The sequence below is a fragment of the Melampsora larici-populina genome (assembly GCF_000204055.1).
Source record: "Melampsora larici-populina 98AG31 unplaced genomic scaffold MELLAscaffold_89, whole genome shotgun sequence".
NCBI classification, from domain to species: Eukaryota; Fungi; Basidiomycota; class Pucciniomycetes; order Pucciniales; family Melampsoraceae; genus Melampsora; species Melampsora laricis-populina.
The window spans coordinates 58,445-72,787 of NW_006768853.1; the positions used below are offsets into that span (position 1 = coordinate 58,445).

Consider the following 14,343-nt stretch of genomic DNA (forward strand, 5'->3'; position numbering starts at 1 on the left):
TGAGACACTCGATGCGGTGGTACGGAAAGCCGTTGTAGCGCATTGCAAGAGGTATCGGGTCTTTACAGATTACAATTGCTTGATCTGAATTATTATTTTCGATGTGGAAGTCTCGGATGTCTCAGAAATCAGATAGGTAATCTTGAAGTCTTATCTTTCTCGCGGACTGCCTTTCGGAAAGGCTTTCACCAGCGGGGTAGGCGCACTAGCCCCAGAAAAACTTCACTGATCTTTGCCTCTGTTCCTCTTCTCTTGAGTGTTACCGGTTCATATTGTTTTAAGATCATCTGGTTTTTGCAGGTCTCGGGGAAATCATGATTCTCCAAAAAAATCAGACTTGGGATGTATTTACTCACTTTATATATAAGATGCATAAGAGATTTATGCATAAAAGGTGTGAGCACTTATGAGTTGCCTATACATAAGTACCACTGTTATGAATATAAGCGAAGAAAGTATTCCAGTGAGGGTTTTTTGGGCTGTTAACAATCTGGTATTGTGAAATAATACACCATGAAGTAAGGTGGGACCTTTCTAGAAGGTTTTTGCTCTACAGTGTACTTCAAAAAATAAAGCCTACAGGCATACATGGTGCTATGACATAGCACCTGATAGTGCTAGCCAAAAGAATATACCAATTCTCACATTATGGCTATCCTAGCATAGGTGGGCCATTGACACAATTTCCACAAGACCAATCATCAGGTTGAGCTTAAGGCTTGGACCGGGCCCCAGGGGTTGGGCCACCCAAGCAGGCTTGGGCTTTATTGTCCCTCTGAATGTACTCTCAGGTCAGCCAAAAGGCCAAAAAGAAGGGCTTGGTGGGGATGAAAGATGATCTGAGAGGCTCAGAAAGTGGTAAAAGGACCCAGAAAGCAGATGAAAAGAGTTTTAATGACCATAATGGCAAATATAATGTGCCTCAAATCACCAATTTCCTTGTTGCTGTGCCACACAGGAGATGTTTTTTTTTCATCAGGCCAGACAAAAGCCTTAGTTAAGTTTTCTGAGAGCTCCACACCAGTAAACCTGCAAGAGGTAATTGTACCCAGTTTCTTCTAGTTGAGGGTAGAACCTTTTGTTACTTTAGGGTCAAAAGCAGTCCAGACCCGCTGGCCCTTCATTGTGCTAAAGAATCCTCATTTTTTCACATGGTACCCCCTACTACATTCTTGTGATGAGTTTAATTATTGCAGTGTGACCACTATTCAAAAGAGAGAATTCCTTGAGTTTAAGATTTGTCAATCTTGATTACACACTGAATTGATTGGCCTCAATATTGATTACACACTGTGATTGACCTCAGTCTTGATTAAAATCAGGTGAGATTTGGATTGCTTTCAATGCTTGTTACAATTATCAATTTTTTTGATCTCAAGTGCCATGTGTCCTCAGGAAGCTCCATTGGTGCTGTGATGTGACACAATGGATTTTTTTCACAGGATAGAAGAGTCTTGATGATGCAGGAAGTTCCCAAATTTGACCAACAAATCCTACCACTAAGAGAAACACATTGGACAAAATTGTTTCAGCCTTATACCAAATCAAATGAAGTTGGTAAAGTCATAGCTGACTACATAATTGTTGAAAAATCCAAGCCAACACTTCTGAATCAGTATGAATCTGATCATGCTTTGGTTTTTCAGCTTTTCAATTAAAGAACAGTACATAAACAAAGAGGTTGTATAGCTACACAAGCAGCTCTACAAACCCTCCAGTGAGCTCCTATTATTTCTCTATGGAGTCTAAATTCTGGAGCCTTGTACTTATTGTGAATGTTCAAAGCATCATGACAATGGTTGTAGACATTGAAACAGCTACAAATAATTTCAGCTTACACGGTTCTCAAATTCTTTTTTACTATAGAGGCCTTCCTCATGGATCATTGATATCCTGATATTTGGTCATATGGTACCTTAAAGTTTTGCACAGCTTGATGTGAATCAAGATTGATGATACAAGCATAAGAATATTCATCATACTCTTGAAGACATGTTTCATATACCTCCCAGCTAAGACTCACCTAGAATGCCCTTGTTGTTCCAAAATCTGAATGTAAAGTGACATCTAATAAGGTTTAAGAAGACAGTCAAGAATTTTGTATAATCCTCATATCAAGCACCATACTGCAAGATCATCTGCCAGTTGTTTTAATAATTACAAATCCAGTTAGTAGACCATTGTGTAACATATGTACATGCTGATGGATGGGCTAAAGTTTTGTTTTCAAGGACACCTGTATTTCAAATACTTGAGAACAAGATGAATGTCCAATCCACCTTGTAAATGGGTGTGATACCTTTAGACCAGATATGAGGCCCATTGTTGATATATTGATACTTCCACAATCAAATTCTGTGGTTTGATAGTACAAGATTTATAACATATCTATCATGCATAGGCTATCAGTTCTCAGTGCTAATACTTTGTGGAAAATTGATCAGTTGCAAACTTCCTGCAAGATCCAAATTTGTTTCATATGGACAGCTAAAAAGATGTTTCTAGCAGTGCCATGTTCAGAGGCTAGAAGATGTATCAATTTGGGTGGCTCAGCATTGCAGGATTACTTACATCATAGAATATCTATGCAGCATATTTGTGGTTGGTCTCCTCTTCTATAATCTGCCATTGTGTGCAAGGCCTTTGGTATACACTGAAATGGATATTGAAAATGTATGTTTTCTACACATAAAGATCACAGTTGCATCTACAAAGCACTTGAGCATTTGTCTGCCCTCATCATTCTTGTATTTTGGGCTGCATGTGTAAATGGATCCTGATTGCTCAAGAATAATCAAGGTGGAAGAAGAGGAAATCAGGAAATAACATGAGTGAAGAAATATTGAAGATAACCATGTAAAAGATACTCCACAGACACCAACCAACTTTGCTGTCAGCCCCATGATATCAATTGTCATTTGTTAAATCAACTTCTACATTGTTTCATATTTGCCAAATTCTGAAACATTTGATTTCAATCAAAGATGCCTCACATTGAAAGATCTGGTGTGCTCTTGCATTGAAACCCCTTTGGAGATAAGCCCACAGATCTGAGCTGTAACCTGGCTCCAGGTACTCTTATGCAAATAAATGAAAAGATTTAGTTTCTGGGAATGCATCCAATGACTCCTTGCATATCCAAGTCCAAGAAATCTTTTCTGACTGTGCTTCAAGGAGTCAACCAAGTGGAAGAAGATGAGCTTGAATTTAGATGTGTGGAGAAGTAAGGGTAGAAAACATAACTTACATATTCAAGATGACTTGTTCCTCTCAGCCTTCAAGTTTGCTGCTAGAGTATTCTTGTATAGCCTAGATTCTGGAGCTATGTACTTTGTGGATACAAAGCGGGATACAAAGTTCCTTAAACTGTTGATATCAGGATTCTAACACACATTGTTCCACTTACGGCATAATTAAATTGTCTTTTATCATAGGGTCCATCCTCTAGCATCATTGATGTCTTGACACTATATCCGTATATTTGCTTAAAGTTCTTCATTAAATGCTTTGTATCTGTGTTGAAAATGCAGGAGTGAATCTCTTCATGAAACAATTGAAGCCACCCTTCAAATATCTCCCAACTAAGTTTAACCAGAAATACTTCTCTCGTTCCAAATTCTAATTGTGAAGTAACATCTAACAAGTTTTTTGGATTGAGACCTGTCCGATGTGAATAAAGATTGAAGGATAAATTTGATTCCAAAAGTTTCTTCCAGTTATTTTGGTAATGATCAAGTAAGTTTGAAAACCAAGCTTTAAAGTATCTACAAGCTGATTGATATACCAAGCCTTTGTTTTTCAATTTCTTTGTTTTTTGAAGTCTTCCAAACAAATTACAAGTAAGTTTCACTTTGAAAATCAATATTGGAAAAAGTATATTCTTTGATTTCCAAATGAATTGAGATTGAATATTTGAATCAAAGTTTGGAAACCATTTCTTCCTCACCTTCAATAGAAGGCTACTTCCTGTCTCCCAGAATTCATTCATCTCATCAAACACATCAATATGCTTGTTGATGATTAAATGTCCATGGTGAGCAGCTGCGTACAAAAGATTCTTTGCTTCAAACCCTTTGTAATGGTTTGGATCAGGGGTTCTGTGTATAATGTGATTTTTCATCTCCTTGTAGAGAACTAATGGAATCAATGTATCATACTCAAAATTCTCCTCAACTTGGCCCATTTGATCAAGAATAGACCTTGATGATGAGTCTGGTACCTGATATAGCATTCGTTCCAGGGGCCCATATTGATTATTTTGATGTTGGCAAAGAAGCACTTCATCATTCTTTTCTTCTGTGCAGTATTGTTGATAGATACCAGTGGGGTTTCTTCTATTTGGAGATACGATGTCTTGTTCCCAACCTGTGTGTTTGCTTTTGTCACCTGTGGAAGGTTCTTCAAAGCCATTACTATTTATTGGAGTCTTGTTGCTCTCAAATCCAGAAGATTTATCAAGTTGTGTATTTTGACTGCCTTGCTGTGTAATTGTTGTCATAGTGTCAAGTTCATTTATGGTCCTATCCTGGACCAGGGTACTTATGGGGTAGCTGCTATACATGCTAGAAAAGGTTTGAGAACCTTTTGGATTGGTCAGTTCTCTGTTGGTATGTTTGCTTGGTTGACCAATTGCTGCTTTGTCTGTTACTGAAGTTAAAAAACTGTTTGAATGCTGTATATATTCAATATGTTTCTGTAGTGCATTACCACTGTGATCATATGAGTTTTCACATTGTGAACCTGACCACAGATCAACCAAAGGCAAAAGACTGTCAGCTCACATATAACTGAAGTATTTGACTTCCTTGCAAACAAGGAACTCTCACCAAGCGATTGGATGTGACAAGGTTTATGGTAATTGTTGGGTGGTTGTTCCTCTTCACTTCGAAAAGATAAATCAACTGGATAAAGAGGTTCCAAATCATTGTGGTAGGAATTTGGAGCAAATTGAAAGGGATCCATACAATTATCATGATAATTTTCATACCCCCATGAATGGGTAAGGTGATCATGATTTGGCAGTATTGCACTATCGTTAGGATCGAGGCCAAAACTATCAAAATCCCACATCGGCATCGAAATACATGACCTTATTGATAAAAAGATGGAGAACAATTTTAGAATCATTTTGGTTTCTACGGAAATGAGATCTAACATTGAGAAACTCTTGAGGTTCTGGCATACTTCCACTACCTTATAGATCGAAAAAATTAAACGTACATAGCTCATGAAACCAGGCACTCCACATGGAAAAGTTGGGGTTGACCGAAACTCAATTAGATTATCAAAATTCCCTCGTTGTTGAGTGGCAGCTTATTGAGAATCCAAGTCATTGATTATTAAATTTACATGATTCATTTATCTTACAAGTCTCAAGAAGGCAAATGACGCAGTGGCCTTGGAATGGCGATCAAAGGGAGTATGTGGACTTTAACTTGACCAAGTCCCTCCGGTCAAACACCGTTTCCTCGCAAGCTCGTGTGGGCTTCGAGCTTGCAAGGTCAAGAGCGCTCTGTAAGAATTTGGACTTGTGTTAAGGTGAATTTGGGCTCGCCGCTCATCTACCGTTGGATGCAAAAATCTCGCGCGATTCTGCTCGCAAAACCAAAATCCGTTGGCGGAGGATCCTGACCAACCTTTTTGAGACCAACAGTAAGCTGTGTACACACTCCAAGCTTGATCTGATGAAATTGGAATTCTTACATGCGTCTCACCCTTCGATGGTGCAAGATGAGGTGCAAGACAGGCGTTACGTAGCACGTTCTTGCTAATTTGTGATCGTTCCGTCAACTGGCTCTTCTGATTGTATGTATCAGGATACCATGCTTTGTCCCTCATGATTATCAACCTCTAAGCCACGAGCTCTTGAGTGCTGACGTGCTACCCATGATGGCAGTGACACGTTGAGAAATTTGAACTTCTTGTCATGATGCGGCAAACCTAAAAGTCCCACCGGCAAATAAGTCCCATCGACAGCAAACTTAGTTAAGTTTGATGATGTGGGATGTACGGCTTCCGGCATCATGTTTGGAGCTGCGTACGGCATCAATGTTGATATAGTAGAACGTGTTCCACTGCTATGTTGCTTTACCGCAAGCCCCAACAACCGCGCGCATGAGCCTGCCCGGAGCCTGCCAAGGGCTTGCCACTTATTGTTAAGTTTGCAAATCCAGCCTGATACCAAATCGAGTTTTTAGTTACCCTACCATCCATACAACAAACCCCTCAGAGGGCTCCGATAAAACTCCTAGCGTTTTTTTCTGCGTCTTCTGCCCTCCCCAGATTTCCAATACCAACTCTGGAAGTCAAGCTGACAAAGGTCTTCTATTTTTGTCACATTGAGATTTTAAGCGCCAATCTGCTGTGATTACAGTTGTGAACTTGTGTTTACATATGCAACAGCGTGAATAGTTGTGCCAGGTTGAACAATGCCTTTGGTGAACCAGATTGTTGTCCAAAAAGTCTGGGGCATATCAAAACTTAACCAAGTCCCTTGCCAAAGGCCCGAGGCTTGAGTGAGGGATGTACTGTTAAAAGCAGCTTCCTTGCTCAAGAGGTGAGCTGTATTGGCTCAAAGAACTTTATAGCAGCTTATGTTTTTCCTGGGTCAAGAAACCTTCCTTGGTGCATAACATACACTTGAACTTCAATCTGACCCTTATCTCTTTGGGAACTTCTACTTTCAGGTGATAGACAAGTGGGCATCTTTACCCATTCTTGAGGAAGACAGGCTTTAAGCGTGCACACCACATAGAATTTTTTGAACAAGACTCCCAGTTTATGACCCAAAAGCAGGAATTTCACACAATTTTAGAAGAGCTTGCAGTACCATATGTAATAAGCATTTGCAGTCCTATGTTTGTTTTGCTTTGAGCCCTGTGTATTTAGCAATTACCCAAGGAATTTGCAGTAGAGATTTACAGGATAGAAAGTCAAAATCCAAGCATGTTCCCATAATTGAGGAATCTCTTCATGGATGCAGTTCCAGAAAGAAAAAAAAAAAAAAGAAAAAAACTACAGCCAAAAGGGGATTCTGAAATCCGGGGCACATTCCTGTATTTTAACTTAGGATCCCATCATTTTTGAGCCAATACATGTGCTGACTTCTGAGACAAGAAAACCATTCTTAGTGTTAAGTCCCTTACTCATTGGGCCTTTGGCAAATGACTTATTTGAGTTTGGAGAAAATCCTGTTGGTCAAAACATAGGATCTTGCAGGAGGCACAATATGTGGGAGGAGTCCACAAAGGCATGCCTTGAGTACTCAAGAGGACAGTTTCATTGACACTGGTGACCAAAGGCACGACATCATTGGTGAGTTCCATCGGGACACATGACGCGGTGTATGAGTTAAAAGAGACGGGGCCGGGACAATACCCGGCCTGAAGATGCACAGGCGATACAAACTGTGAAAATTTTTAATCTTCACAAGTCTGTACGCCCCAGAACACTCATACACCCCAGTCTTTAATCTATAAATCTACGATTTAAGCTTCTAGCAGAAATATAAAACATATATTTCCCTTTTTTCAAAAATTAGAAATTAAAGATGGCAGAACAAGGTCAAGCTTCAACCAAAACCTTCAACAAAGACGTACAACAAATTCTCAAAAATCATGATAGAGAAATGAATCAACAAGAAGACACAAGCACAACTAGAGGAAAAGGGAAAGCGACACGGGGAAGAGGTAGAGGGGGCAGAAGAGGTCGAGGCGGCGCGACATCAACTAGACCGACAAGAAGTGCAACAAAAGGAAAGATACGTAAACCAAAGGATGCTACTACAGAAGATGAAGATGAAGAGTTAACAGAGTTGGAAGAAGTAAAAGAAGATGAAGAAGGAGACAGAAGCATAAATGGAAGTGTGGAAGGAGATAAGGAGGATGAGGAAGAGGTAGATGAAATAATATCTTTAGGTAAGTTTGAATCAAATAAAATATTCCAAATTATTCCACTTTATCTATCACACTATTAGAAGAAAAGGGCCATATCCCGTAGAGTCAAAGAAAGGGACATATCCCGTAGAGTTGAAGCGCAAGACAATGATAACCTGAAACAAGACGGGTGAAAGAAAGAGTCAGAAATAGAAGTAGTCTTCATACTGAAACCACACGGGTGGATCAGAAGTGCTCTTACAACTGTTGCCACAAGGGTGGGTCAGAAATGCTTGATATAGAAATTAGAACTGTTGCCACACGGGTGGGTCAGATAGAATAAGTCACTGTTGCCACACAGGTGGGTCAGAAAGATCTAGAATAGCCCTCGTTGCAATTGAAAAACATTATAAATTTTGAAGTCCTAGGAGCAGAGAATAGGTGCTGATATAAGAACACATTCTATCTGGTTGGATGATACACAGGAGATGAAGCAGAGTTTGTCATGGAGAGCGCTCACATTGAGAGAGAACACAATCACTATGCAGAAGAGTTGATGAAGCTGTATCGAAAAGGAAAAACAGGAAGATTCCAAATGTTGAAGATGTCTTATGAGGAGTGGTGCAAAAAGAACGGTTCTAAGCCACGAATGATTCAGATGCTAGGTTGTTCAAGTGATGAGGAAGAGGAGCAGGTGTCAGGAGCTGTGAAGAGGAAAAGCAAAGCACAAGACACCGATAAACCGATCAAAATAGGGAAGACAATGAACCCAGGGAAAGTCTTGACTCACCGCCTGATTGAACTCTCGGCATATTGGAACAATAAGATGGTGGCCTGTTTCGGATACGTCCCGCTCACGATTTTTGTACCAGCCTGGTTACTAGCGGATACAACGCACATGGCCAATAGGCGGAAACAGTCCTCGTCTTGCTCCAATGTCTTGTCCTACGTAGGTTTGAGGGTACCTAGCGAATGGAGGCAAAGTTTTCTTATGTGGTCAACCTCATTTAACTTATGCGTACAGTACTGGAGAACAAAATACCAACGTGAAGATATAGCGTTGAGATTAGAAGAACATTATAAATTAGTCCTAGCAATAAAAGCAAAGTATCATGACACATTTGCACCAGCTTTGAGGTACGACATCACCCATAGAACAAACGTTTTCAGTCATGCCTTGTCAGATGGAACCTTATCGGATGTAGGAGAACATAATGAAGACCTAGTTGAGCAAGCGATAACGGAATCCAAAGCTAACGGCGATCACCGCTATTTTGATAACCCATACATTGTAGGAGGAGCGTTAGAAAACATCAACCCCTGGACAGGCAGAAACCAAATCGGTTGGGACTTACTATCTAACTCAGATGAACAAATCACGGCAGTCACGGGAGGACGGATGTTGTCACACTTAGCAACACCAGGGAGAAGTCATCATGAACATGGTCACACTCAGTCCAATGGACAGCATCATCACGACAACTTTGGGAATCACGTAGGATATGATGACCACGAGCAAAGTGGGAGTCATGGAGGAGTTAGTAATGGACGTGGGAGAGGAAAGAGAGGAAGAGGAAGAGGAAATGGACATGGAGTAAGTGGAAGAGGCGGGATCATGAGGACAATGACTCAACAAGCCCCAACCACGATGATAAACGGAGTGGCGGTCCCGAAGTTTGGACCAGGGGCCTTTGAAGCCTTAAAAGCAGCAAGACAGGCAGGGACAAGCAATAGTGCGGGAAGTCAACAGTAAGTTGCAATTGATTCTTGATAAGAATAGAAGTACTTTAAAACATTGAAATGAAAAGAACATAGTCAGAACCCCAAAAGTTTGAGAGTGACCCACATGAGAAGTGAGAGTAAGAAACTGAGTCAGCCACCCCTGTTTTTTGTTTTGATCAGATCTGAGACCGCAAGTTACAGAAAACGTGGAGACACACCTCATGAAGTGAATGAAGTTACACGAGACGTAACGGTCCAAAGAGCAGATCACGACCAACCAAGAGACCAGAGTAAGATTCTAATAAAGTGCAACAAGGAGACAGTCACTGACATTTAGAAATAGGTGTGGAAAAAGAGCAGGTCCTAATTAAAACGAATCAATCATGCATAAATATGCAAGAACCAAATAACAAAAGAGAAACTCACGGTAAATGGCCGACGAAAGCGAGGTGTGAAATGAACATCAAGAAATGTAGAGAGCTAGCGGCAGCTTGTGAAGTTGAAGGCAAGGTGGACGAAGTTATAAAAGGACTATGCGAAGGATTCACTCAAGGAATCCCGGAACATTACCTGAAGAACAAAATATGGTGGACACCAGATAACCACAGTTCCGCGCTGGCTGTTAGAGAGAAGATAATGAGGAACTTGTACAAAGAAAGGGCAGTTGGAAGAGTTTTTGGGCCCTTCACACATGAAGAGATGTACAGGAAATGGGGCTTCTTCCGGACAAATCCTATGGGTAGTGTAGTGAACAACGACGGATCGCTGAGGATGATGAATGATTTATCATACCCGGTCGGTAACGAAGAAGTACCATCTGTGAACTCCATGGTGAATAAACACGACTTCAACATGTCATGGGACAACTGTTATGCGGTGGCAAGCTATTTCAGAGCAAACATTAAGGTGGCAATTCAATTAGCAACATACGACTGGGAAAAGGCGTATAGACAAGCGTGTACGAAGGAAGAAGAGTGGAGGTACTTAGCGATTAAGGACTTTGAAAATTGGATATGGATGGATATTGCTGTCCCGTTTGGAGGAGTAGCAGGGTGCGGAACCTCTGGTAAAGTGGCAGATGCATGGAGATTAATCATTCAGCGAAGGCTGGGAATAGATAGGATATTCAGATGGGTGGATGACAATATGATAGTGAAAATAAAGGGAGGAGACTTACAAATAGAAGATGTAGTGGAGTTGAGTACACAAATGGGTGTGAAAACGAACCGGGAGAAACTGAGAGGATTTGCCGACAAACAAAAATACCTAGGATTCATCTTCAACGGAATCGAAAAAACGGTACGGTTGCCGGACAAAAATTACAAGAACGCATTGATCAAATCAGTAACATGTTGGATAATGATGGACCATGGGGTCTGAAGGACGCAGACTCACTGATAGGGAAAATCGGACACCTAATGTACACCGTACCTCACATGAAACCATATATGAGAGGCCTATATTCTTGGTTAAATCCATGGATGAATCACAACGCAAAGAGACATCTGTCTAGAGCGGCTAGAGAAGATCTCAAAAGTTGGAGGGAAACCTTGTGAATTAAGACCAAGACGAATAGTGCCGGCAGTGGAACCGGAAAGGATTGGTTGGGTGGGTGACGCGAGTGGAAGAAGGATAGGAGTGATAATGGAGTTTGGTTGGTTGAGGTTCAAATTAAAGAAGGATTGGGCGACAGTAGGATTGAAATCAGATGAAACACGTCGGGAAATCGGGTGGGCCAAAACGGCCGCGATAAGAATAGGACTCCTGATGCTGGAAGTTTTGACAGTAGTAGGAGGAAGGAACTTCTGGGTAAAAACCGACAACACAACAACTGAGTCAACCATTCATAAAAGACGGTCCAAAAACGAACAGGTGAACGAGGAGTGGAAACAAATTCAAGAAATTCTCTTACGTTTACAGTGTGATATAACCGAAGAACAAGTCAAATCCGGCGATAACGACGCAGACGGTCTATCGCGAGGTCGAGACGAAGAAAACCAACAAGGACCGAGAATCGAAATCGATCTCCCAGAGGATTTAGCACTGCTATTGGAAAGAGAATGATTTCACCCAAGGTAGAAAAGAAGATAACATTATTTCTACAAAATGCAAAAGGTGAAATAAAATGGAGAGAAAATAAAGTGCAAGCTCACATGCTATCAGGAGGGTGGGCAGAATGTACGTTAATAAGTTATAATAGTGGAGTATCAAAGTTATTAAAATTCGGAAATGAAGAAGGGTATGAACGGAAGAAGCTGTTACCACTCTCATTAGAGATATTGTACGAGTTTGTCGTTTGGGCAGGGAAGTAATTAGAAGGAAATGTAACATTATTAGAGAAGAAGGAAAGGACATCAGCAACAATAGAGGTGGAAACACTCAAGAAATATCTTACCGGAGTGAAATGTTGGCATCTATTTCATAATGAAGAGTACCCGAAGTATGACCCGCTGAAGTTGTCAGTATTATTGAAGTCGTCAAAAGTAGCGGAAGCAGCCTTTAGAGCGTTGGAAAAAGAACAGAAGAGGCCGGTTTTACTTCGTCATCTGGTACAACTATTACGTCACCTGTCGAACGGAAATAAGAGAGATCAGGTAGCCTTAACGATAGCGTTAGTGGCGTTCTGGGGAATGGCAAGGCTAGGAGAGCTGGCTTCAGATGACAAGAAGAAGAAATTAGCAAAACGAAATGACGTACATGCCTCAACAGACGGAGATAGACTGACGATCACAATTTATAATGCGAAAACCGCAAAGCCAGGACAAATTCAATACATAAAACTCAAGAAACAACGATCGTACCTTGATGCAACAGCAGCGCTAGAAAGAATGGTGAGCAAGAATAAGACAGGACCGAGAGATCCTCTCTTCTCTTACCTAGAAGAGAACGGAACACGAAGTACAATTTCAAGGAGCAAATTGATAGGAATCTACAAAAGAGTGCGGAAATCACACAACGGTGAATCGAATCTTTCGGGGCACTCGTTCAGAGTAGGAGGTGCTACCCTAAGATGGAATGAGAACAAGCCAATAGAGGAAACCACGATGATTGGTAGATGGCAGTCCAAAGCATACCAAGGTTACCTGAGGAAATATAGTCAAGAAGAAAAGAAAGAATCGAGGGACCTGTGGAAATTGCTGCAATACGAAGACTGGCAGAACCAAGAAGTGAGTGTATAAATTGGAAGGATGTTAAGAAGAGAGAGATACTGATTCCTTGCATTGAACAAAAGATCAAGGAGACACATGACATAGTGGAAGTAAGGGGAAAAGAAGAGAACCAAATCAGGAAAAAGGAGTGATTGTGGGGAAAGGGGAAATGAACGATAAAGGAAGATGAACTAGAAACTTGTAATTAGAGTTTGACGGAATTAAACAGGAGATCTATTTTGATACAGACACCTCTGAACTCAGGTTGTAGATAGGTTTTCGACGGGCTCAGGACGCCAATTGTCCAGAGAGAAGGAGGTAGAAAACCTTTCTCAGACGAGCAGTCCGCGGCCTACGGCCCCCCCACACACCAGGTTGGAGCCTTCAAAAAGGCAAAGACCTAAACTGAGATTGCTTGAAAAAGAAAGGCTAGAAAACTATGAGAACTGAACAAGTCACAGTCTAGAGATGGATTGCCACTGGTGACCAAAGGCACGACATCATCGGTGAGTTCCATTGGGACAGATGACGCGGTGTATGAGTTAAAAGAGACGGGGCCGGGACAATACCCGGCCTGAAGATGCACAGGCGATATAAACTGTGAAAATTTTTAATCTTCACAAGTCTGTACGCCCCAGAACACTCATACACCTCAGTCTCGAATCTATAAATCTATGATTTAAGCTTCTAGCAGAAATATAGAACATATATTTCCCTTTTTTCAAAGACCGTCCCACCCACCCTACAAAAAGTCGCATGGGAAGGAACAGGGTAAGGAGAGCTAAGAAAGAAGAATAGAGATGATGAAACAAACATACGAAAGAGGTACATAGGAAAGAGGTAAGAAAGCTCTCATGGGCCACCCACCTGCACCCACCCACGAAAACCTTTCTCAGACAAGCAGTCCGCGGCCTACGCCCCCCCCACACACCAGGTTGGAGCCTTTAAAAAGGCAAAGACCTAAACTGAGATTGCTTGAAAAAGAAAGGCTAGAAAACTATGAGAACTGAACAAGTCACAGTCTAGAGATGGATTATAAAAGAATAACCAGCTACCAATTGATCTCTCAGGATCCAATTTGAGAATCCCATATAAGAACATTCAGGAGACAGAAAGAGGTTTAAAATTACATCATTCCAAACTCTTGATCCCACAGAGCAACTTGCTACAAGAGTTATAAAGCATTTGAGATCAGAATGCTTCTCCATCTTTTTACTCTTCCCCTTGTTCTTTGCATTTTACTTAATTTTCATCCAGCAATGTCCTATCTAAGAAGCTGCAATTCTTTCCTACTGAACTTATCCTGTTAATCTCACGTAAATTTGTTTTACGCAAGTTGTCGATATTCAGTCCTTCTTGCGATTGGGGCCTCAATTTAAGATATAAAAGAGCCATATTACCGTGTTTGAAGAACAAAATCCCAATCCCCCTCACAGAACTCAGCAATCAACATTCTTAACTATCATGCATCTTCTTTCTGACCGCGCGATTTGACAGTCCACTACATTCTACCTGCTCAGTCTTTCCATCTATCTGATTCCTGCGGTTCCACTTTTGTTGTTGTTTTAAACCGCAATAATCTCAAGTCTTAACGTGCA

General features: G+C 41.0%; 2 protein-coding genes across 2 annotated transcripts; one reads left to right on the plus strand and one right to left on the minus strand.

Moving 5' to 3' along the window:
• Positions 1–3,251: 3,251 nt before the first annotated feature.
• MELLADRAFT_69375 (uncharacterized protein) lies at positions 3,252–4,561 on the minus strand (the record flags this gene model as incomplete). Its single annotated transcript, XM_007418314.1, has 2 exons — positions 3,252–3,383; positions 3,407–4,561. 2 exons carry the CDS (start codon positions 4,559–4,561, stop codon positions 3,252–3,254), a joined length of 1,287 nt encoding a protein of 428 aa, XP_007418376.1.
• A 2,988-nt stretch (positions 4,562–7,549) lies between these two features.
• Positions 7,550–9,933, plus strand: MELLADRAFT_113613 (uncharacterized protein; the record flags this gene model as incomplete). The annotated part of the gene is made up of 4 exons (XM_007418329.1): positions 7,550–7,916; positions 8,360–8,827; positions 9,242–9,623; positions 9,777–9,933. The coding sequence occupies 4 exons, from the start codon at positions 7,550–7,552 to the stop codon at positions 9,931–9,933; spliced, it is 1,374 nt and encodes a 457-aa protein (XP_007418391.1).
• Positions 9,934–14,343: the final 4,410 nt, after the last annotated feature.